The sequence below is a fragment of the Poecilia latipinna genome, unplaced genomic scaffold (genome assembly GCF_001443285.1).
Source record: "Poecilia latipinna isolate Pla-1442-1.1 unplaced genomic scaffold, P_latipinna-1.0 Scaffold74, whole genome shotgun sequence".
NCBI classification, from domain to species: domain Eukaryota; kingdom Metazoa; phylum Chordata; class Actinopteri; order Cyprinodontiformes; family Poeciliidae; genus Poecilia; species Poecilia latipinna.
Window position 1 is genome coordinate 501823 of NW_015112690.1, and position 26142 is coordinate 527964.

The 26142-nt window shown below is 37.7% G+C and overlaps 1 protein-coding gene across 1 annotated transcript in view; it reads right to left on the minus strand.

Moving 5' to 3' along the window:
* Window positions 1-26142, minus strand: part of dpp6a (dipeptidyl-peptidase 6a) — a 119669-nt gene that overhangs the window by 38620 nt on the left and 54907 nt on the right. Inside the window, exons 4-7 of the mRNA XM_015016739.1 lie at window positions 8898-8992; window positions 8426-8500; window positions 6193-6245; window positions 3697-3778 (exon numbers count right to left, since the gene is read on the minus strand). Of these exons, the coding sequence (XP_014872225.1) occupies window positions 3697-3778; window positions 6193-6245; window positions 8426-8500; window positions 8898-8992 (305 nt within the window). The remainder of the gene's footprint in view (window positions 1-3696; window positions 3779-6192; window positions 6246-8425; window positions 8501-8897; window positions 8993-26142) is intronic.

Genomic DNA, 26142 nt, shown 5'->3' on the forward strand with positions numbered 1-26142 from the left:
AGATAACCCTAAAATAATAACCAATAGAACTACAAAATATTGTGATGAAAATGTACCCACTCCTAGCCATTTGATGAAGGAAAAGCGTTTTGCAACGAATAGAAAATACCTTCAACCTCTTTATTCTCCTAATGTGTTTGTAAAGTTTCACAGTTATTAAAAAAAGAAGCTGAACTTCTGATTTACGAATAAATCACATTTTTATGGCACAGAGATGTGAAAGAAATCCAAGCTCTTCAATAACATTTTATTTAATTTCCACATTCTTAAAAAAACTGATTTGCCAGCAAGAATTACAGTATATTTAAATATGTCATAAAATACTTGGCATATCTTCTCTTTTATGCATGAAGCATCTACTTTATTTTATAGGCGACTTCAACATGGTCACTATTAAAACAAGGGAAGCCCTCATGCCACCCGGCTATAATTATATATTGTTTAACAACAAGGAACATTTTAATGCACCATTTAGTTTGTTCTCTTCCAGCCTCTGTGTCCTTAAGGGATGAGGAGCAGATGGCTCTCAGCTCTTTATAAGAAAAACAGCTTTTATGAGTTTCAGCCCTTAAAGCCTCAAGACATCTGCACATTTATGAATAAGTTTCAGGTTCAGAAATAAGAGGAAAATGCACCCTCTGTTACCTCCCTGTCCTTTGTCTACATTTCAAGGAGAGTTTAGAGTAGATTTCTGAAATATAAGCATTTAAGTATTTCTAACAGACCCCTTGGTTCTTAGAAGTTAGCATCTCTTCATAGAGCATTCGATTAAACCCAAGTTCTCACCTTTCAGCCTTGTTTTCATGCTGTTCATTCAAAAAGCTAATATCAAGTTTGTGGCCCACAAACACTGAACTAAAACGCTGTAATTTTAAACCGAGTTCAGTTTGCAGACTTCTTCTTACAATACATCACCAAACTGGCAACTTTAAAGGCACCAGCAGGAATAATGGCGCCTCCTGTTTGTTTCTGCTGAGTTGCCTTTCTGCTTCTGGTTTTAAATCAAACGGCTAAGTCAGTGCAAACGTGTTTCTCCACAGCTTCTTACTGCAAACTTCAACTACAAAGGAGAGAAATCCTAATCCTGCTTCCGCTGTTCTTTAAAGAAACAACAGCTCTACACAGTTAATCAGAAACATCCATTAAAAAGTGATAGAAAATGTGAATTTGCTTTTTGTCTGGGGAGTTGTTGTTCACTTTAAGACATCTAGAGGGTTTTAGAGTTGATCAAATGGGATCACAAAACCTCACTTTGTTTGTTTAGGACAAGATGTTTTCAGTCATAAAGGTAAAAATATCACATTTGGACAAGAGATCCGTAAAGTTTATTTTTTTCCAAACCTGTTCTTGATTATTAAATTAGGATGCATTGACCAGTTATGAGATGTAGCTAACAAGTTAAGCACAAACACAAACAAATCCAAAGCTAGTTTTAGGCAAAGGTGATGAAAATTCACATTTTTTCAGGTCCTAGTCAAATCCCAAGTCCTTGAGGAGCAACTTCACTTATCCAATGGCTGAATTAAACATTTTCCCATCAAATGAATGACTGGAGGCTGTTTTTCCCCCCCGTCAGTCTGAGCTGGAGAATTAAAAAAAATATTGGAAAACCACATAAATCCACATTTAAAGGCTTTATTTTAATTTCCAAAAAGTACATATATTTTTCAAATAAATTACAACATAATAAAGAAGCAAGTGTAGCAGGTAAATAATCACTGTGGAACAGGAAGTGCTTTTATTTTGATATTTCCAACCAGCTTTTAATGATGCAGCTAGCTGAAGAGTGAGAGAACGGTGGAGTTAGATTACATTTTTACTCTAAAATGAACCAGTCATTTATTATAAAGTGTAACCCTGACTTTAATAAGTCAGTTGATCATATTCAGTTAGAAGAAAAGTTGATTAGATCATTTTAAAACATTACTTTAGTTTTAATCGATTCCGTAGCCTAAATGATCTTTCTGATGGACGGATGAGCAGCAAAAGTCTCAAGGTTGGAAAATAAATCCTAAACTGCTGCACTGAAGATTCATAACGGGTGTTCAAAATGCAGCCTGGGGGCCATTTGTGGCCCTCAGAGTGAATTTGTGCGGCCCTTCGCTACAGAATAAAAACGGCTCTGGTTTGGTTTGTCAACTCAGGAAGTTGATGCAAAAACATTTAGAAATAATTAAGGGCAACTTTTCACTGTGGCAGCAGACAAATTTATGTCTTGTAAAAATGAAAATCCAGCCATGTTTGATAGAAAAATAGGATCACCAACTGAAAGTTTTTCAAGATAAAAAAAACATTTAGGACATTGCTTGCATTGTTTTTTGTTGTTTTTAAGAAGAAAAATCTGCAAGATTTACAATAATTATCAGGTTTTTCTGCAGAAATCCGACATCTTGTGAAATATTGTGTGTGAAATAATTAACAAAAGACAATGTTTGTAATTTTTTATCAAAATTTTGTTGCAACTAGTTTGGACACTGATAACCTCTGCAGATGAGGCGCACATGTATCGCTTGACCAAAAACATAACATTTAATCAAGAATCTGACTAAATAAATGGCTAAAATTATTTAAAAAAAGAATTAGAGAATGGGAAACCAAATCCATCAAAGCATGTTTGTGTGAAAGATGAAAAAACATCTGAAAAGAAAGAAAGTTTAAATCTGATAAAATGGGCTAAAAAAGCTGAACTTGACCTGAAACAATGTCATACTTTCCACTTCCTGCGCTTAATAACAACGATAACTGACTCACTAAAACAATATTAAAGTTTATCTTTTGTGCGCAATGGGAAAAAAATGTTTTCCAGTTAAGTTAATTGGTTTAAAACTATGTAAAATACACAAGCAGGCACAATGAGCATAACAAACAGAAACTCATAATTTAAAGCCTCCATCAAAAATAATACAGGAGATTTTATACGGAATAACTGCAACTTGAGGAGGCGTGTGTTTTCTAATTAATACACTCTTATTTCTTTGACTGAACAGCCAATATAAAGTCCCAGAGGAGAAACCCTGGCTTCAGATGTAATTAGTTTTATCCTCCATTAAAACTATAAACAGACGGTGAAGGGCATCACTTTTCTCTGGCTGCCCTGGAAAAGTTTCATGTTCACTTTGTTAACTCTGAATAAATTTATCTTAGAAAATAATCAGTCAGAATCAGAGTTATAATAGTTCAGTATAGTTTTTATTAGTAAAATATTGTTTAGTTTTACTTCAGTTTTATTTAGTTATAGAAATAGTTTTAGTTTTTTTATACTTTCCTTTTGGGTGGAAAATTTAAAAAAGTCAAATTATTGATTATACATTAATTAGGTGATGAATACTGAATATTTTTTTTATTTAATTATTGTGGACCAACCAACTGTTGCCGTTTTCTCCCGACTTTTGCCGTCGCCACTTTGTCTACTAGCGTAGCCGCTAGGATGATTACGGAGTGACGTAATTTGCCGACAGCTGACGAAAACTGTCAAACTAAATTGAAAACATAAACTCAAAAGGCTAAAAAATATAATAATAAACACAAAAACAAAGTATGTCACATCTATATTTTCAGTATGATTTAGTTCCTGTTAGTTATAGTTTTTCCACATTAATTACTTCTTTTTTATGAAAATGTTTTCCCAATTTCAGTTATTTTGCTGGTTTTAGATAACCTCGGTCGGAACAGGTGAAATATAATTTTTTTTTTTACCAGTTGCTGATCCTGGGGTCCCCAGCCTGCGAACTGCAGCTGAGCATTTCGGACCTCCGGAGGATTCAGGTTCCAGGTTTCTCTGGGGGGGAAACAGACGGGGAGAAGCTAAGTGAAGACGCCTGAACACAAACACAATGACTTTCAGCTCCCAGCGCTGCAGCAGCATCAGCAGAACAAGTGTGGAACATCTTCGAACAAAGGTTCAAGTGTCTCCATAAATAGCCACAGTGTGTAAGGGTGTCACCTCTCCTTATTGGGAACAGTGCTGTGCGGTGCAGGCGGCTGAATTAGAGGTGCTGCTGACGTTTTGTCTTTGTCTGGTGCTGACGATGAATGAGGTCAGCCACTGAGATGTGAATGTGGCTTTAAAGAGGACGACACCACTGGGTGGCAGCACATTATATCATATATATAAACAGATACAATGCTGCCATGCTGGGACCTGCAGCTCAGATAAATCAAAGGGGGAAAACAAGCATCAACTTTGGGATATAAATTCAGATATGTGGGAAAAGACTTCAAAAAGCAACAACCTCCCTGGGTTAAAAATCCCATCATTGAGATCTGAAAGTGATTCATCTGTCTGTAAGCTTTGAGCTTTTACTGTGGGATGCCAAAGCTGTAGCATGACAGTATTTTCCATTTTCTTCTTATGTGCATCCATGAATGACAAAATGAAAAAAATACATCACAAAATGATTTTAAATAAGGTCATTTTCACTGCAAAATAACAAAATCTAAGTATTTTTGTCTACATTTGAAATAAGACAACGAACTTACAAGTACATTTTCAGCAAGATATAAGAGCTTGTTTTCGTCAATAATTCATTAATATTATTGAAAAACTATTCGTTCTACTGGCAAATTACTTCACTTGGAATAACTTGGTATAATACTTGGTAAGATTTTGTTTTTGCAGTGTTTTTACTCCGTACTCATATGCTTAAAGATGCAAAATACTATTTTGAAACTAATGTCATACATTTTGTTTATCAAAAGCAAGAGCCATACTAAATAGAGTTGTAAATGGCTCCTCTTTTATTAAGATTTAATGGAAATAAATTACAACTGCAGGGAGTGCAAACTTGCATTGCTTCACTAATTTCTGTTTCTCCCCTTCAGCCATTTAAGTGCTCAACATTTAGATTAAATCAACTTTTGTTGCAGAGTTTGTTTAGTGCATTTCCCTAAGGCCCAGTTTACAACTAATTAAGACGACGGGGTTCCTGCAGAGCTGGAGCCTGCAACCTCATCAGAGCCACACCAGGCTGGCGGCGCTCCAAGTGAGACACTTGGTGGCTCTTGGGGGCCCGGCTGCTAATCTATGTGTGTCATTTGCGGCTCCTCTCACTTAAATTAACAACTTTCGCTCTCGCACAAAGACATAGGCCTGAACTTGGTGCGAAAGGTACGTACACCCCCAAATTGCACCTATTATCAGCAGTAACTGTTGCTAGGATACAAAAAAAACAAGCCGTAGTTTGAACTCTTTTGTTTTGGGCCAAATTAAGATAATAAAAGCTGTTAAAATATGAATGAATTCTTAAAATTAAATAATATTTTTTTTTCTGTTCTTCCAGGATTTCATAAATTTTTTTTTTTTTGTGATTTTTTGCAATAAAAATCAAAGTGTTTGTGGTACCAATTTAGAAATATTTGCACTTATTTATGACAGTAAAGTCGACATTTAATTACATGCTGTATAGATCATGGACTATAATCTGAGACCAGTTAAGGCTGAAGAAGCTGTTCAGTACAAGTAAGAACGTTTCTGACAATTTTTAAGAAAAACCTGCAATAAACTCCTAATTATGTTTTAGCGCATTAAAAGTGTTGATTTTGTGTGAATTCTCAACAAACTGGAGGGACTGACTGCTCAGAGTTTCCTTTGAATCATAAGGCAACAATCACTGGAGCATTGACTAACATATCTGATGGTACTTGACAAAATGTGGTGACTGTATGATGTTTTTATGATGTAAAGCACTTTGAACTGCTTTGTCATTAAATAAATAAACTTGATTGATTGTTGCCGTTTCTTTCTCCATAGCTTTGCTAAAACTGACGGTGGAAGTTCTGGAAACTTGTGGAAAATGCTACAGATTTTACGAGACCTGAGGTGGATGTACTGTGGTAGGATGGTTTAATGTGACAACCTAAATCTGATGTGATGCGATATGATCAGTCGTGGCCATACCAATTTGAATCATTATACTGATATACATATACATGCACCTTGAAGGAACAAAAAAGCATCTCAGACATGCAAAAATATCCAAAACAGGATCAAAAATAGCCCGATTCTAGCAGGATGTCGAAGGGACAAAATGCTGAAAAGCAGTTAGCTGTGGTTTCAGATTTACAGCCAGCTTTCAGAAATAAATAAGGTTGATTTGAGGTGATTTGCTGGATGATTTTGGAATTAATCTTCTTGAAAGAAGGTCTGATGAGATTTCACATAATAAAACCCAATGAATCTGTCATAAGACTTACGGAGTCTCCAGACTGCAGATGATGTAAAAAGCCGTATAGGAATGCTGGTACACCTGCAAAGAAAAATACTTTGTTTAAACTCCTTTTCATTTACAAAAAGCATTTGTTTTTTGTTCCTCTGCTCAGTGAAATCACTAAAGTATTAAAAGTCCACAGAGGTTAAACTGGACAACAGTGTTTTCTTTGAGATTAAAGAAACCACAAACAGGATTAGCACATTAATAAATCCTTCAGAGAGACAGAGTTGTTAATGAATAATACAAAGAAACAAGCAATATCTAAGAAGCTTTTAAAACATTTGCATAAAACAGACACTTTTAAAATAATATTGATGTAAGCTCCAACTTGTTACTTCATTTTTTATTTATATAGAAAAACAGAGTAACTCCCGATCCGTCGAACATTCACGTTCAGACGCAGGAATTATTTATACGCAAATCCAATATAATTCACTCCTCTGGCAGATTTAGGTTTAAAATAACCAAGTTCACGTAGTTTCTTATAACTGGAAGTAAAGTTAATGGAACCTAAAATATCTGCAGCTCATATAGAAAAGATACATTTTCAAAATATCACCTTACAAATTATTTGAAACTTCACAGTTTAATTACTTTTTGAGAAAATCCCAGCCTAATTTCCAATTAGAAAGAGACATCTTAAATGAATGAAGTTGAATTTAAACCTAAATGAGGTATGAATAACTTTGGCCTTTACTGCACATTTAACTTTAAATGCACAAAAACCCACCACAGATTTTACCACAACACATCATGACAGACTATTTCCAACTCTTCCTGATTCAGTTTGACTGTGCACAATGTCCATTTGCCTTCTATCACATAACATCCCAATAAAGCTTGTGGTTTAAATGTAACAAAATTACATTTTTAAGGGTTGAAAGCCATTGTAAGTACCTGCAAACGTTAGCAACCAAAGTCGAATAGCTAAAATCCACAGATCTCATCTAAAAACTTTAGAGCAGACTATTATAACAGCTCACATACCAAATAAACCGTATTAATCATACCTACACAAAGTGGAAACTGTGTATCCATAGTCTGAGTCAGCAGTTCTTATCTACAGCCTAAAAAAGTCCTGAATTACATGCTAACTCAGGATTAGCTAATAGTACGTCAAATAGCACTGTCACTATTGATTTTGGTTTTCTTATAATTATTTTAGGAGAAAAAGCTCCAAACAGGCAAATTTCATGTAAATAATTTGGAGTGACGTTCCAAAGAAAAATCTGCTTACATTGAACTGTGAATTTACTGTAGTTCCTAAATAATTTCCACACCAGCATTGATAAAATGTTGCATAACTATACAGGTAAACTATCAATTGAACTGATTTTAATGAGGGTTGCATTGAATTAGTTCTAATAAGGATATTATGCAGATACTGTTCTTGTAGTTTTGGATATATTCATTAATTATCTACTAATCTGAGTTCACTTTCCGTAATAAAAACATTAACATTGTAATTTGGAAGAGTTACGCACGTCTTGCTATTCTCTCACGTTATTTGGTGCGCATTACATCCATCCTGCACGTTACAGAGAAATAAAGCACGGATATGTGACTGTGTGCCGCTTCAATGAGCATACAGGAGGAATGACTGTCATCTATCAAAGTGATGGGGAGTTCAGTTGGATAATAAATGCAAATACAAACACCACAACACCATCCAGTTTGTCATAATATTCTCTATTCATCTCAGGCAATAACAGCAGATTATATATCTGCAGGCATCTTTCAGAGCCTAACAGGAACAAACACTCTGGCTGCAGGAGAATAAAGCCAGAACGAAGGCGAACACCAGGTAAGCAGGTGAATGATTCAATATATCTGATGCAGCTATATTAGGAGGCGAAAGCGCTTTGATCCATATCATCCAGTGCAGTTGCGGGGCACTTTATTCAAGAACCTCACAGAAATGATATATTCCCAGCCAATACTTCCTGCTCTCGCCCGTCGATCTCATCTGCGGCTCTGTGAGCCCCGCGAGGCGTCGAGGGGGTTGTTTGTGTTTCTGCCTCCCTCGCCGCAGTTCCGCTCAGCTGTGCTCGCCCCTCCAAACCTGGCACCCCCCACCCCCCACTTCGCCTGTGTGCGCCAAGCCTTCACACCTCGCCATGATTACTTCCCCCCACCACCTTCTCTCCGCTCTCTCCTGACATATTTGGCTGTCAGTTTGCCAATTCAAAAAACAAGCAAACAAATGAGAAGCTCACCGGCGCGACGTTGTAGGCCAGCAGCACATGCTTCAAGTCCGGGGACACCTCATACCTGCTGGCTTTGTACATTTCCTGTGAATCAGACGTAGATTTCAGAACAGAAACACACATCGCTAACCATGCATGCTGTTTTTATTAAACCAGTCCTTAAAAGCTGTCTGACAGATTGTCTTGCTTCAGACGTAAATGGGGGTTGCATTAATCTTTGCACTTGCGCTTCGCCAGTATGATTGCTGATATAATGTTATTGCATCTCTATCTTGACGTCTGCCCACATATTCGAATCACATTTCACTAAAACATGATGCATGGTTTGATTAAATTTTCCAATAGAAGGAGCTGCAGGAGGTTGGATCTGCTGACCCAAAGAAGAAGAGCTAGGATTTAATTTAAGGCCTTCCACCGTCAGCAGAACTGTCTTGTCATTATTATGATAATACTGGAAAAAAGCAGAAAAAGGGTGACTTACAAATTTCTTGTTTTGGACCAAGACAGTTTGCTCGTCGGTGTCGACGTTGTACTTGACGACGTCGCCGTCTCGGTTGCGGTACAGCAACTCATTACCTGTGAAGAAGAGGAGACAGGGCGATGAGGAATGAGGGTAAAGTTATTAAAAACATTTAATCAAACGAGATAGTGGAGGAAAAGCTCAGTAAACCATCTTTTATTAAACAGCAAACAATTTTTCTCCCTTCACAAAGATATAGACACAAAAGTCAAGACTTTAGATTTATTATACATTAGGGCTGGACGATATGTCTGAAAAATGCATCAGTCAATATTGTTAATTATTAATCAGTTTTTGATTTAAATATTTGTAATACTGCCAAGCTGGTTTCAGCTTTCACTCCAGAATTTTTTTATTGTTTTTAAGCAGTTATGAGGCAGAGTGGCAGAACTTTAAACTGCTGCTGCACTAGTTACTCAACATGTTGTTGCTAGGTAACCACAGAATGAGTGAGTTGCTAGGTAACCAAAGAGTGACAGTTGGCTAATGCCACCAATGTGCAGTGGTGGTGCAGGGGTTGAGCACAGCCCACATATGGAGGCCTCAGTCCTAGACGTGGCTGTCGCAGGTTCGATTCCCGGCCTTGGCGACCTTTACTGCGTGTCTTCCCCTCTCTCATTGCCCACTTTCCTGTCAATTAACTATCAAATTTGGCCACTAGAGCCAAAAAAAATGCCACCAACCTTCCTTAACAAAATGTCTTGTACTTAGTAAAATAAGTATTTTTATTCCATATTAAGAAATTACTGACTAAAATCAAGCTCATACTGTATGTTGAAAAGTTACTTGTAAACTAGTTTTGTCTTATTCTAGAAAAAGACCAAAATTACTAAGATTTTGTGTGTTTTTTGCAGATTCAGTTTTCTCTTGTGACAGAAAGGCAAAGCACCGATTTCAAGCCACTAAAAGAAATCCTTGAGAGGAGCCATTATTTGACAGTTGTATGAACATTGGTGCAGCTCTTCATCCATCAGGCCTTTATCAGCGAAGGACACGTTTAATATGGCAACTGCCCCCTTTAACCTTCAATCTACCCCTGCTCCCGTGTCTTATTGCTCTTGTGATCCACAGAAACATGAACAACCACGCCATTTGGTGAGGTAATTAGAACCCAGAGATTGTTATGCGGAGTGCTTTCTATCTGCTAGCATATCTAATTGTCCATTAGGGGTGACAGAATTACCATCACAATGGCTTTAATGCAGAACGTGCTGGCGATAGCACTTTTAGACAGTTTTAGATCCGCACAACCAAACGTCCTCTCAACAGCTTTTGTCCCCTTGTTAAAAACACCTGGCAAACTAAACAAGGATGGAAAATGGACTCATTTATGTTCCCTCTACTGTGCAACACTATCCGCTTCCACGTATACCTGCAAATGGTCAGTTAATGTACTGAAATTGGGTGAAAAAGCGGCAAAATCAATAAAAGAAAATAAAAATGGGGGGAAAATGAAAATGCTTGGGAACTATTGATTTAAAGCTCTAAAATATTGAAAACATAATATATGAGGTCTTTTATCTGACAACATCATTATATCGTAGACCTAATGATGAAACATACGTCTCTTCATTTTAACAAAAAACAACAAACATTTGTGGAAAATGTCATTTTTTGTCATTTTATTGGCATGTGCTGAGTTTTTTTTTTTTTTTACTAAATATCAGAATAATAGGAAATATCTGGATACTTTAGAGTAAGAAATGTAGAATATTAGATTATATCAAGAACCAAGCAGCTCTCGTCTTCAGACTAAAAAGAAATTAGTTGTACTTTAATGATTTAGCTCTACTGCCAGAACCTTGGGGCTAGGATTAATGAAACCTAAAACGATACGCTCACAGAAGAATCGATTTGATTTACGGAGTTGAGTTGTGAATTAAAATCCAAACTTCTTGCCTTTTTCTGTGATCACACAACTTAAAACAAAGAAATTTGGAGAAAACATCTCAAATTCCCACCATCATTATCTAAAGATAAGCTCTCCCACTGAGCTGATCATTTTTGACCTCGTCGTCCCTCCTTCACCTTTTCAACTCTTTGTTTTCTCCCTTTTCAGATTCCCATGCAGTTTGAGGCATTGCATCTTCCCTTCGCCCTCTCTCTTCGTCTTTGTTCCCTTCTCTTCCACCTTCAGTCGCTGTGCATCAGCCCAGGGCGCTGTTTTCCACTCTGATCTATACCTTTCATAGCAGTATGTCTTATTAATTCAGCATCCTGCCCTGGGCGCAGCCCTTACCCACCCTCACGGCGGGGAGGCAGGGGGAAGATCCAGGCAGGGGGGTGGAGAAAAGGAGGCACACAGAGACTCACAAAGATAGGGTGGATAAAACAGGAAAGCTGGAATTTGTTAAGACTGGTTGTAGTGATGTAGCTCTGTAAAGGCACAGTTCAAAACTGATGATCCTGCCGTCCTAAAACAAGTGCATACGCTCAAAGGTTAACTGAGGCATCGTTGTGACCTGCCGATTCTTAACTTCACCAACTCAGACTGGTGACTGGTAAGTCAGAAATTTAGAAATCATAACTTTTACTCATTAGAAGCTTGATTCACCAAACAGTGGGCGATAAAACGGTACGGTTTTCCTTCAGAGGGAAACGTTCATATCAGTTTTCCAACTCCATATGAAGTCATGGAGTTGGAAAACTTCACTGTGTCTTATGGTCATTGGTCATCAGACACAATGACCAGTGAAATGACAGTGACCAGTTATTTGGTCATTGACCAATGACCAATGACCACATGCATTCAAAATGCACTGGAAAATGACCATTTCCAATAAAATGGTCATTGGTCATTGTGTCTGACCAATGAAATAAGCTTCATTTCATCAAATCTATGACATCTACTGCCTCTCTAACTCTATACTGCTGAAGATTAGGAAGTTAAACCTGCACTTTTTGTCATTTATGAGCCCAAGTCACATCTCGAGTCTTTAGTTTGCTTTAGTCTGTTGGCCCAGAAAGTCCGGCTCAACTCTGATGCAGACCAAAAAAGCAAACTCTGGCCTACAAACTGAGGTCTTGGGTTGCTTGAAGTGAACTCCGCTGCGGTACAAGGGTTCAAAATGCATATGTGAATGTCAAGCGGACCGGAGACCGCTCCAAAAGCAGGTAGCAGACTATAACACAGGGCATTCTGGGTAAAAACAACCACTCAGCAGGTTGCGTAAAGAGTTTGGAGTGTTTGACACAGTGCAACGTGAAAGCAAACCACGCCAGTTGAAAATGTAAGAAAAGTTGCAATTTTGGTCCCCAATCAAACCGAGTTTACCCGACTATCAAGTGTGAAAGAACTCTAATCTATCCAAGTCCAATCTGAAGTCATTCATTCATACATTCATTGAATCAGAGTCTCAAACTCAAGTTGCCATCTTTGGTTTAAGACGATCAAACAGATATGATGTGAGTAAAATTAAAACAGTTTTCAAATTCTGGAAACAAGGAAGTTCTTAAAACTAACCTGGCTCTGTCAAAAAAGACATTGGCTCCTAAAATTATACCTGGATGTGCCACCATTAGCAACAACTAAAATCAAGTGTTTGTGACAACAGGAAGTCTGTCTCTTACATTTCTCTTCAGTCACAGTTGAGTTTTCCAGCAAGAATGGTCAGTTAAAGGTTCTGGTCAGATGAGCCCAGACCAGAGCCTTTAATTTATATTGGTTTTGATTGTAGGTCGAGGTCCTGCTGTGCTTCGACTCTTTGTCCTGAATGACTTGAATGTTCTTGGCCAGACTTTCTCCTTCAGGATTTTCTGCTAGAGCAGAATTGATTGTTCTATTGACTACTGCTATTGACTACACTCTAAAAGTGAAACTGTTCTCTGTTTTGTTAGGTAAGCAGTCGTTTTGACCTTAGATCTCTACCATAGAGGCCATTTTGGCAGCGTCTCTTTCTTTTAGTTGAATTAATTAATGCAAGCGAGGCCTGCAGTGCTTTAGATGACAGTCTGAGTAATTTTGGGACTTCCTGGAGGTGTTATTGTGTTTTTGGGAATAATAGCTCAACTACTCATGGGGAGAAGTCATTTCTGAAGAGCAATTCTCTGTATGTTTCACTGCAGTCAGAAAGTACAAACAACGAATCCGTAATCATTCCTATACAGACTTTCTTTCACATTTATGTTTTTAATTAGATATGGGTTCTTCTGTCTACTCCATGTTGTCAGACAGATTTCAGTTTTGTAAGTGTTTGACCCAACAAGTCGGACAAAAGTCAGGTAGAGGGAGTGAAATTCACAATTGACTCATTATTTAACCAGTGGACAATGATGTTTTCTCATAGGACCAAATTGGTGTGGAGTTGTATTTATGTGGGTTATTGCTGTCTGAGGTTAAAAGTCATTTGAACGTCTGAAACATTTAATGGAACCAAAATGTCAAAGCGGCAGACACCTGGAAGGGAGAAAGACTTTCTTAAAGCTCCAAGTAAGTGTCACCTGAAGCTAAAATTTTAAATGTCCGACTTGGAATAATAAACTGGACTGTGGAAACAGACCTGTCAGAAACATCCCCCACCAATGGAAATGACAGAAATCTACAACAAAGAAACAGGCTGTTGGTGAATTACTACTTTAGGGTCCCTAATCCCAAAGCGTACCATCCACATAAACCACCATCATGTGATTACACAGTACTCTGATTGAAATAGCCAGTTTCTGTAAGCTGTGCCGTTAGCTGAGAGGTGAGCCGGGCCAGGGTGTTAAGTTCTGGATGAAATGAGATTTTTCTTGTCAGTTCCGGGTCATTTGTCCCTGCCCACAGCTGCGGATGATGGCCGGTTTGATGGAAGTGGCACAAGTTGTTGCCGAAGACGAATAGTTTCAGTCCCACAGTGCGGGAACGTTGCAGCCGCCGGCTTATATGGGCTGTGAAATATTGGTTCATAAAAATTTAAACTGCATTTTAATTAACAATCCACCTCTCGTATTAATAGTCATTTTCTTCCTCGTAAAAGGAAATTTCCTTTGCACATTTCCCAGTTGCAAAGCGCTACATGCTGCATCGTTGGAGCCTGGATTTCGTCTTCAACAGACCTGACAAATGAGCAGAATAACAAGTGAATGATGGGCCAAACAAATGAGCAGAAAAAAACCCAAACTTGAATCTGAACTTGCTGACAAAACAAAACCACCCACAGCGAAACCGAGCTGCAGCTGGCCGGTTTTCACACAGGAAGGCATTTGTTTTGATCTGAAATGTCAATCACTGCAGACTTTTTCCTTCATTAGTCTCTCTCTGAGCCGAGTTGTTTTATTTTCAGCGCAAAATCCAAATGATTTTCCTGTCATTAGTTAATTCACTTGGATCTTCTGTACCCTAAAAAAGTTGCAGCTTCCCTCCGACCCCACTTCGCCGCTTTCTTAGAGGTATGCATGGTTTAAAGTGAGTTTGTGGAATAAAATAGTAACGTATTGAGGCACCTCGGTGAGATCAGCAGAGTGATCAAAGATGAGCCTCTTCTCTTCAGACTTTCTGCGTCGGGGTCCCGCAAATAAGCAGCTTGAAACAGAAACACCGCTTTCATCTACAGCGGGGGCTTCACAGTTTCTGCACTGCTCAGAATGATCCAGTATTACAGTTATATACGATAAAACATCTTTTTAACAAATTCCAACAGTAAAACCTTAAAAACTTCTAACTTAATAATGAAGAGGTGAAGAAAAATATTTAATTTCAGAGGTTTCTGTCTGAGACGTTCATTTTCATGCAATGATGACACAGCAAACAACTTGAGAGGTTTTTAATTTATGATTGGGTTTTGAAGCCAAATGACTCAGCAGAGATCTTCTTTAGATTGACTTGGTGTGGTTGTCAGTTTAATTACTACATATTCAAATGTGTCACAACTTTGCCAAGTCGTGGGTAACGACTCAAAGTGTGAAAGGACGATGGCTGAATGGCTTATTGAGAAAATCTCTGAATCCAGACTCTTCACATTTACAGCTGAGTGGTCAAAACATGACGACATAACGGTCCACCAGCAGGATAATAATCTCCTAATATCGCTGTCGTCATGCTAAAAATTCAACCTGACAATATTTAAAAAGAAAATATTCATTTTCAATACAGCAGCCGAAGACTAAACGCTGCTTCATGATTCACTGCAATATCCCAACATTTTACTTCCTTAATAAGAGTGAAATCAGCAAGCAGAGGAGAATTCAGGTGTCATTTATTTTTAAAAGGTTGATATAATTTATAGAACTAAGTATTTCTTTATTTTAATATTAATTATAAGACTGAAACATAAAAACTGGGTTTTGTATTTTGGTCTGACAGACATACAATTTCTTGATTTTTTTTTTCTCTTGCATTATCTGGGTATTAATTTTTTATTTCTTGGCTATTCTCATCAAAAAGGAAGTGGAGTTTTCTTCCTCCCCAACTCTTGCTGTAATTAGCTAACTTTGACAAATAAGTGCCCAAATCTGGTTTTGATTAAAAATCAATGAAGATCCTATTTTCTATAAAATTGAAAAAAAAAAAAAGATAAAATAAAAAAGACATACTTTGTGTTGTTTCTAACATTTTCTTCTTGATTAGATTGTAATTTGTCAGTGAAAATCGTTTGGGAAATAAACCATCCATCTGCACCAAAAATGCTGCAAATAGCCCATTATGGAAATTAGCTAATGATGTCATTTAATGACTTTTAGACAGGCAGAAGCCATTTAGAGTTGGCATCATTGTCTTTGAGTTAAAACTGTAATTAAAATGTTCAGAAAACGTCTCTATTAGGGGTGAAAACACAGACTGCAGAGGAACAGGCTAAACCTTCTCCAACCTCATGTACTGAACAGTTGCTTTAATCATTTAGCTAAAGTTATTGTTGTAAAAGTCACCACACACTGCGAAAGCACTTTAAAGCATCACTGCACATCATTCATCACTTATGCAGACAGCTAAAATCTCAGTGTTTAATGCCTTCTCGGGTTCCAACCTCCTTTAACCGTACTGGAAAATGCAACATTTATAGCACAGCATGAGAGCAAACATTTAGGCAAAACCTGCCAGCCACAACATTCAAACAAACCATAAAATGGATTTCATGCGTTCACAGCCTCTACTTGCTATTAGTCCTTAAACGCAGCATAATTGATTTACCTCACAACCAGTGAGGTGACCTTCATGTCAGCTGTTTACGCTCCTACGGTCGCTCGTTTTAATCTCTCTGAGTTTGTGCGCCACAACTCTGCTTTGAAACTAATCAATGCACTCGGAGAAAACATGCATGTGTGCCTAATGGAGATCATTAGCGGGGCTGCTGCGTGTAAAATAACAATTATAGCTGCAATAATGACAATATAAACCACAATGCGAGCGTGGGCTTCTCCATCAAATCCTGTACAAGATCTCATTGTTTCAAATCATGAGAAGAAATTATAGTTGGTCATTTAAGATCATCAGTTCCTGCCGGTGTTCGGAAGGTACTGATGTTAAATAAGTACCTGATGTTAGAGTACACGGTCATAAAAATGTATGTGTGCGCGGAAATGTCCGGCGGACTGAAGTACGCCCGAGTATGTGGGAGCCTTAAGTCAGCCAATAGCCGCTTTCCTTGCTGAGGAGTTGGAAACAGAAGGAGGTTCCTCAGTTTTGGTTATTTAGTTTGTTTTTCTCAGAAAAATACTTCAAATAATTTAAAGTTTTCTAGCACATAAACATATTTTATCTCAATATTGATGAAAGAAAGATGAGTTTATAAAAACACTTCAACTGAAAGTACCTTACAGGGATGTGAAGAAATTAAATTGGATTATAAATTTAAATCTGTAAATGCATAACTGCATTTTGCTAAATAAGATGTGCAACAAACCGAGTGCTGGTTCTGTTCTGCAGCTGAAAGCTCATTGAAAGAGTAAATTTAAAACAATACTGTACAGCTGAAATGAAAACATAAGCAGATTGTTGCAGAGTGTGAGCAGAATAATAACAGATTTTTTTTTTCCAATAACAGCTCGACAAGAGCAAAGTTAATTGCTGAATTGATCGTCTAATTTCAGAGCTATAGGTTTACAGCCGTACAGTCGGGTGAAGATCGATCAGTTATCCTGCATGGAGCAAACGCATTTATGTATGAACGCCTTGGGATTGTAGCTGGATGTTTAAGTGACAAAGCAGCACAAAGTGGAACATGACTGTGAAGTTAATGAAGTTTTAAAAAGTGTTTCCAAAAAAATCTGAAAGGTGTGGCAGTCATTTGTACATGAGCTAATACTTAAAAATAACTTCTGCTGTAATTTAAAGTGAAAGAAATTAACAAAAGTATTGAAGGAAAGAGGAAGGAAGAAGGAATGAAGGAGAGAAAATAACAGAGAAATGGTAAAATAAAGGATGACAGGACAAAAGGAAGGTTGAAAGAAACAGTAAGTGATGAAAGAACAAAAGACAGTATGAAATGGATGACAGAAAGGATGAAAGGAAGGTTTAAACAACAAAAGAAAGGATAAAAGGAACAGCAAAAGACAGGATGAAAGACAGGATAAAAGAACACAAGAAAGAAAAAAGGAATAGGATGAATGGATGACAGAAAGGATGAAAGAAAGGATGAACAGATGAAAGGATGGTTGAAAGAACAAAAAAATGAAGGATAAAAGATAAGATGAAATGAATGACAAAGAACAAAAGGATGAAAGGAAGGTTCAAACAACAAAAGAAATGATAAAAGGAATGATAAAAGACAGGATAAAAGAACAAAAGAAAGAAAAAAGGAACAGGATGAAATGGATTAAATATAGGATGAAAGGAAGGATGAAAGGTTGAAACAAAGAATGAAAGAAAGGATGAAAAAGGACAGAAGACAAAGGACAAAATAACAGCAGGAAACAAATGGAATAAATAAATAAAATATAAGAAAGAAAGAATGGAGGGACACAGTGAAAAAATAAAGGAGGAACACAGTGAAGCGTAGAAGGGAGGGAAGAAAGACGAACAGGAATCCAGAGGTTCCCAGAAAGCCTCTGAAACAAAACGCTGGTAAGAAACACGGAGCTAAAGGTTCCTGTCCGGCCCAGAGGTTCTGCATCCTTAGATTCTGCCCCGGTTCTCCGGTGAGGGCGGAACATCTCTTTTGTCGTGCAAAGACTCAAAAGACGGACCATTACTTGCTGAAAAACGACACATCCATCCAGCCTGTACAATATTCATAAAAACCTTTGTATAAAATCTGTGTCAGCAGGAGAACGTTGACTATTTTTAGCAACGTCTTTGCAGCTCAAACTTGGATCAAAGGTAACACCCAACTCTTCAGATGTTGTGTCTTGACGTTCGCAGCTTTAGAGCAAAGAAGCTGATAAATTTACCATGAGATACACACAGACACACAACTCCTGAGATCAGATTTGTCTTCCTCCTCTCCGGGTTCTTATGACTGAACAACAAGGAACTTCACAGCTGTCAGAAGACTTCCTCGCTTCCTTGAAAGACGAAATAAATTTCCCTTTGTGCCAAAAAGTCATTTTAGATTGAGGTGTCATAAAAATAAACTTTAGTATTTCTCACCCTGTGACACTCACTAAATAATTAATAGAGAAGCTGCATTACGTAATAATGTAATATAACTGAGCTTTAAATGTAATAAGACATTAAAACCGTTTTATGTAATAATTGACACAAACGGTAATAAAATCCTGGCAATACTTTCTGCCAAATAAGTGGTAACATTATTACATTTTGCGGCAATTATTAAAACTATCAAACTGTTTGTGTTCATACTAATCATTGTACTTCTAATAATCATTGTAGATCATATACGCATGAAAACCCAGTTTGCCGACCTGCTGCTAATCGGTGCCTCCATCTCCTGGCAGGACACCAATGACAGGCCACTGCATCACACAGCGGAGTCTCTCTTATTGGTTGATGCTCCGGATTCAGCAGCGATAGTTACATTTTTTTCAACTCCAGCGTCGGACGCTCAAAGACGCTTCGATTGCGCAGCGCCTGGTGCGTAAAACGTGCGGCGATGCGTTTCCACGTAGATTTGAAATGGAAACCAGATGTGACTGGCACTCAAATCAAGTTTGGTGTGAATGCACCATAACTCTTTGGTTACCTAGCAACAACTTGTTGAGCAACAGCAGTTCCAAGTTCCCTTTTGGTTACCTAGCAACAACCTGTTGAGTAACAAGCAGTTCCAAGTTCCCTTCTGGTTACCTAGCAACAATCTGTTGAGTAACAAGCAGTTCCAAGTTCCCTTCTGGTTACCTAGCAACAACCTGTTGAGTAACAAGCAGTTCCAAGTTCCCTTCTGGTTACCTAGGAACAACGTGTTGAGTAACTGCCGCAGCAGCAGTTTCATGTTCCATCTCTGTGCCTCAAAACTGCTTAAAAATAAAAACAAAAAATGGTGTGGAATGAAAACTGTGGATAAAACCAAACAACAAAAAGCCAATCAATAATTATTGACACTGATATAAAACGCTTATGTCGTGACAAGTTTTTCAGCCATATTGTCCAGCCCTACAACTTGCCAAGTGCCTCCAAACTGAATCCATTTTAATAAACCGAAACAAGAGGCTCTGTGTCGGCTGTAAATCTATTATACATAACGACAAAACAAACACGTTTCGCCCTCCTTAATCACAGCCATAATTCCTGCCTGGAGTCATAATAACGGCCCTTTTCATTGTCCCAACCGGTCCATTTCTTCTCAAAAGGTTCCCCCCTTTATCATATTTAACAAACATTAAGGAGGGAAAAAAGGGACTCCTGCAGTGGCAAACAAGAGGAGCATGGCCATTAAAATGGCAAACAGCTGCCTGCGGAGCTGGCATCACATCCCTGAGGAGAGCTTTCACCTTGGTGGGCTGAAAAGGATGGGGACGCTGTGTCGGATTCAGATGGAGCGCTACAAAAACAGGCATCTGGGCGATATCAGTGTGTCTGCTAAATGTGCAATTACCAAACCAAGGCAGGCAGACTTGGTGAAGGTTTCCAAACGTGATTAGAATATCGATGCTATAGACTGTTCTTTGAAAAAGTATTTGCTGTCTTGAAGATTTACTTTTTTTTTTTTAATGTTTCAGATTATAAAGCACATTTAAACACTGAAGATGTTTTGAAAATAATCAATTATGAAGGCCAGAAACCTGTCTAAGTGACCCAGGATCTCTGCGGAAAAAAAAGAAGTGAAAAAATCACATGAGTAGAAACTCAGAAAGCAAAACTAAAGCAGCATTCACACCAGCCTGTTTGTTTGCCAATAAAGTTTGGTTCTTTTGGGTATGAATGCGATAAACAAGTGAACTCTGGTCCGCATAAAAACCTCAGTGAACTCTGGAGCAGTTCGAATGCATATATGAATGCCAATCGGACCGGAGACTGCTCCAAAAGCAGAAGCGAACTATAGCGCAGGGCATTCTGGGTAAATACAACCAAAACAATCTGCTAGTGGGAGAAATGGTTCATGGCCTTTTATCAAAGACTAAAGAGAAATCCTACAAACTCAAAAATATGACATGCTTTTATTTTGTGAAGAAGGGAGATGTCGTTTCCTTCAGTGGTTCTTCGTGCAGCGCCCCCACAGGCGAGGAGGGGAACATATATTTTAAAGTGATTAGTTTGACAGTGCAAACACACAAACAGGACAATTTAGACCGCCAGACATAAAACCAGCTTGGTTTTGGTAGCTTATCTCTTCTAATAAGTGACTCTGTCATTTGAAAACTGCAGCTTACATCGACTTGAGTCACCACCGTTATTTTGTTTGCAATTTGTTCTGATCTGAAGCATTTAGGTTTGACAATGAAGCAAAAACCAAAGAAATCAGTACTTTTAAGAGAACTGTACCTCAGAAGTAAATAATTGATGCTGTTCAGGTCTGATTCAATAACTTTGATACAACATTTAAAGCTTCAACATCTTGTTGCAACAGGTTATACGGGGTCCATGCAATAGGAGTGTAACAGCACATTGTACATGGTTTGGTATGAGTCAGTACAACAGGCAAAAGAAATAAATAAAAAAGCTGTTTTCTTTTCTTTGGATATCAATGAATAATCCTCTCAAAGAGAAAGAATGAACATCCTTGGTGTGAGTTATGCTCAGAGTTGTCTTTGTGTTCCAGTAAGTTAAATTAAAAATAAAAGCAGTTTATTTTTTCTGCAACTAAAAAAAGGAAAAAGTCAAAAAATATCAAGCAAACTGTTTAAGCGATAGGTGTATTACGCAGCTTTGTAGAATGAAAAGGTTTCACAAGTCTGCAAATTCATAAAGTTTCATTTTAAAACAGGAGGATGGATTCAGTAGCAACCAACTTCATACTAATGACAAAAACCAATTAAATAACCGACGTTTTGCGTCTGTTTGGATAGAAAAAGGCTTGATGAAGCGGCTGTGCAGAAAAATGGCCCAATAAGCGATGATTATGGCCTCTCCAGGTTATATTCAGTCCGTCTCTGGGGAACTGACTGACAAATGGAGAGAGTCTCAGAAGAAATCATAAAACGAACAAAACAAGGTTTAAAAAAAAAAATCAATTTCAACCTCCAACCAGAAGAGCCTTCGTAGCTAAACCAAGACGCAGCCCTGAAAGCACAGATGTTGGTTTATCTCTGGGAAAAAAAAAGAAAAGCAAAGCTAACGGAGACAAACTAATCAGCTTACGGCTCTCTCTAAAGCTCCCTCTCCCATTTCTCTCCTTTTTGTGAGCCACACTTAATCATTCAGCAGAAAAACACTGATATCATGGAGGAAGAGAAAAGACGAAGCGCTGAAGAGCTTTCAACAGGGAGGTCTAGTGTTTTTCAGAGATTGCTCCTGTGTGAGGACGGCTGTAAAACCCCCTTCAGTCACCATGTCTTTTATCAGCTCAGGTCAATTTTTGGTTCAAGAGAAAATTTTAAGTGCAAAGCAGAATTTATTCTCACTAATAATGATCTTACATAACTCCAGTTTTTCTCACAGTTGAAACCAGAAGTTTACATACGTCAAATAAAAAAACACATTCATATTTTTTACTCACTGTGATGTTTAACTTCTCTTGATTTAATGATCAAAATTATTTCTATTTGCTAAATGCCACAATAATAATGAGTGATTTATTTATCAATGTATTTAAAATCAGAAGTTTACATAGGATGATTATTATGAATCTGATATATTCTGTCATTATTGTGGATTTTAACAAATAGAAATAATTTAGCTTATTCTATTTGACCTAAAACAAGAGAAACTTGATTTGACTTCAGAAAGTAAGAAAAATGGTTCATCGGTCTTAATATTTGGTGTATAAAAACTTATATACACAAATATTAGCATGTCTGGTAACAGAGAGAAGTCAGAGCATGTGCTTTTTTATTTTTATTTAACCATTACTTTACAGGAAGCTTTTTCAGAGACCTTGTCAAAAGGTGTGTAGTAATTAAAAATTGCAGACGACTAAAACATTATAAAAAATCTTAAGTAAAACACAAGAACAAATTATTTCACACACTGTGATCAACTTAAAGTAAATAGCAGTTACAGAAATGTTTTCACAACATTTATACGTTGGGAATTGTTGGAAATGCAGCCATAATTATGCAAAAAGTTATTTATTTTTAATGTTCGAGTTCATTTCTATTTAACAAATGTATTTTTTTTTGTCCCGTACCGAAATTTTGCTAATATTAAATATAATTTTTTCTTTCCATTGGTTTAACTGGTAATTCTGAGGAACAGATGTTGTCCTCCAGATGTGTACAGTAGCATAGCAGCTTCCTGTGCTCATCCAGGCATGATCGATTTGTTTACACCCTTTGGGTCACAGCCTGCAACAACGACAAATCAGCTGCATGAGGGGAATCTCTTCACCCAGCACATATGGGGGTCTGCAGATAAAAACACATTTACCTCGAATGGTGTTGTTTTACTGTCACTAATATAATTAATGCAAAGTTTCAGCTTTATGGCTACATGCTAACATGCTCTGCTCCTGCCAACTCACATGAGCTGGAAGGGGAAATGTTTGATCACTTTCTTTAAGGTCAAACTGCAGCTGGGAGGAAACAAACCAGGTTTCTGAGACGCTGCGATACAGAGAGGAGATGTGTTTCTCTTACCGTCTCAGCATTAATAAAAGACAAAGCGTTTGATGGATCGGAACAGCGTCGACATTAGGAAGTTAAGAAAAATTAGTGTTGTAGTTCCAGGTTATGAAGCAGCTACTGAAGCATGTGGGGGAAATGTGGTTCAGAATAACAGAGAGAAATCAGACGCTGAACAGTGAATGACATGGTAAATTTAACCACGATTCAGATGTTTTAAGGGTGTGAAACAAAGAAAAAAACATCTTAATGGTGTAGCGCATGCAACAGGAGAGCGCTGCTGCTAATTGCTATGAATAGCAGATTGTTTCAAGTCTAAAGTCAGTTTTCTAGCAAGTCAGATGGATGTGTGGTGAAAAAGAGAAAGTAAACGTAAAAAAAACAGATTCATAAAGATCAACTATGCAGAAATCATTTTATGAAAGTATAAACGTGATCTCTTCCTTCCCCCTCAGCAGTTTCTCTACTGGAAAGAAATTATGAGGCAGACAGTTTGAACAGGGAGTCAACAGCCAGACTGTAGGCTGTAGGTGTTGTTTGTGAGCATAAAGTTTCTCATAGTAAGTTGATATACAGCTCTAGAACAAATGAGGAGCCCACTGCACTGAACCCCATTGCAAACCTTCCACCAAACATTGATTCCTGAACTCTTCCTGAGTTAAATCATAGTATTGTTGTTTCTAAATGAACATGAACTTATAGTTTTTTGGGGGTTTTGCATTATTTGAGGTAAGAAAGCTCAGAATCATTTTTGTTATTTTGACCATTTCTCATTTTCTGCAAATAAATACAAAATTTTTGCTTGGAATTTCAGACATGTTGTCAGTAGCTCATACAATAAAATTATAATATTCATTTTACTCAAGCCTGTAAGAGTAAATTAGAAAACCTGATCACTTTCCCAGAGCTGTATGAAAATGATTCTGGATGTATGACATTGCATCATCCTGATTGCAGATGTGAATTGAATCAAAATTAATTATAAGAGACTTTGTGATGTCAAGAACCATTATATTGGCATGAAAATCCATCAATTTAACATTGTATTGTGATAAAGCTACTAACAACACAGTTGTTAGAAATGTACCACACAGTAACAATAAATGCATTCAGATAAAGCGTTTATCTGAACGGCACCAAATTTTAGCTTTTTGAATTAGTTTTTGAGATATTTACTTCTGCAGTGACTAACCACAGAGCGCTTCTAAATCCGTAGTAAAGGTGCTGGTTTGCTAAATGTCCAAGCTACAGCTGTAAGATATTTCCACTTCTTCAGTTTAAGAGTTGCATTATGCATATAAGTATTGTCTTCAATGTCTGGCAACTTTTGGCAATTTTCTCACCTATCTTTTGCTCAGTGTCACTTTTTAATTTTTATTTTTTTACAGTTCATCAACTTTCTCCTGACTTCAAACCTGAACACAACTTAAAAAACAACAACTTGTAAATAACATTGTAGTTTTTGCAGCATTGGACTCAGCTGATACCACTTTGACTCTAAAACTGACATTGTTGATTGACATTTTTCCTCTTTTTCTAACTTCTTGTTAAGTTCAATTAAACATTTAGCAGCCAACGCTTCTGGATTGTAACTAAGTAAAACGGCAGTCGTGCTGTGAGCGAGTTTGAGTCGTGCATGGATGTAAACAGACTCATCCTGTGTTTATTTCCTTGATGTTTCCTAATGAGGATGCAGCTGTGACTCAAGATGCCACGTTGAGGGGCGAGAGCAGGGCTGCATTCACTCAGACAATGTGCAGTGAGCATTATGGATGCGGAGTGCCATGATTTCTGTTTTTAGGGGACGGATTAGAGGACGCACACCAGCTGGAGGTGCGGCAGAGAAGTGGCAATTCGCAAAAAACAAACAGAAGCAGATGGAAGATTTGTTGATTGTTGTATTACGATTGTGTTACTGTGTTGCAAGACTTAAGGAGCTGGTAAGCTAAAACTTTTCCGGTGATGCATCAAACTTTTTGTTTGCCGTTTTTCTTGTATCCACATAATGTCTGCTCCCACTTGTTTCCTTAAAGTAGCTGTGCTGAAAGTCAAATGCTATGCTGTAAGTTTTATTTGCAGTGGCTCATTAGCAGAACTTTATTACATGCAGAGGAGGTAGTTGAACCAGCTGGATGAGCTTTGTAGGACCAGAGACATCTAAAACTGGCAGAAAACTGCAACACTCAATGGGCGAGAGTTTGGGTCGATACCGGTCCACCATGCGTTCATCAATATGTGTGATATGAACCAAAAGAAACATCCAGACGCAAAATAGGGCTGTAGTGATACAATAATCTCACGATACGATACGCGATATTCTGCTCACGATACGATATATATTGTGATATTCAGCAAACAATACAATTTTGGCGATTTTCTGAAAGATTTTAGAGGGACAGAATGATTTTGGTGACATTTTGTGACTGTTATAGAGTTGGACTGAATTAATTTAACTGAAAACTGATTAAAAGCACCAACTACACAATACCTGGCTCTGGTTGGACATGGACACAGACTTAAAGTCGACAGCTGGACAAAATGAATCAAAAAAGTGGTGAGAAAACATATTTATTTTAATTGAAACAGTACAAACTGTAGCTTACATGAATTTGTAAAGTAAATAAAGCGCACCAAGTACCCTGCTCTGAATAGTTTGATACCTTTTTAACCTTGACACTTAACATCTGAAGGAATCGCTCTAAGCCTGATGACCTAATCACTCTCCCAGCAAAGCAAGCAGTGAGTGAGCAAGGTGACAGTTGGATGTTACGATACTTGTGGATGAATATCGATTTTTTTCTAGGAAAGAAAATATCGATATACATCGCAAAATCGATATTATTACACAGCCCTAACGCATACTATCTTTTATTTTCCAACTTTCAGAGCCTCTTGTCACTTTAAATACAAATAAGCCGCTGCTAGCCACGCCTCTAACTCAGTGTTTAACACTCACACATGAAAATGGCAGCAAACAGATGCGCAATTATACAACCGTACATCTTTGAAAAGCAGAAGTGGAGCCTCCTGCACAACCAGTAAGTATGCAGCAAATGGTTTCTGAATGGTAAGTCAGCAACAAAACACTTGTCTTTTCCAGCAGCCACTGTACAGCGGTAAAACCAGCTGATCAAACATGCTGGAACTCAGCTGGGGTTGCTAGGTAACGGGGCGT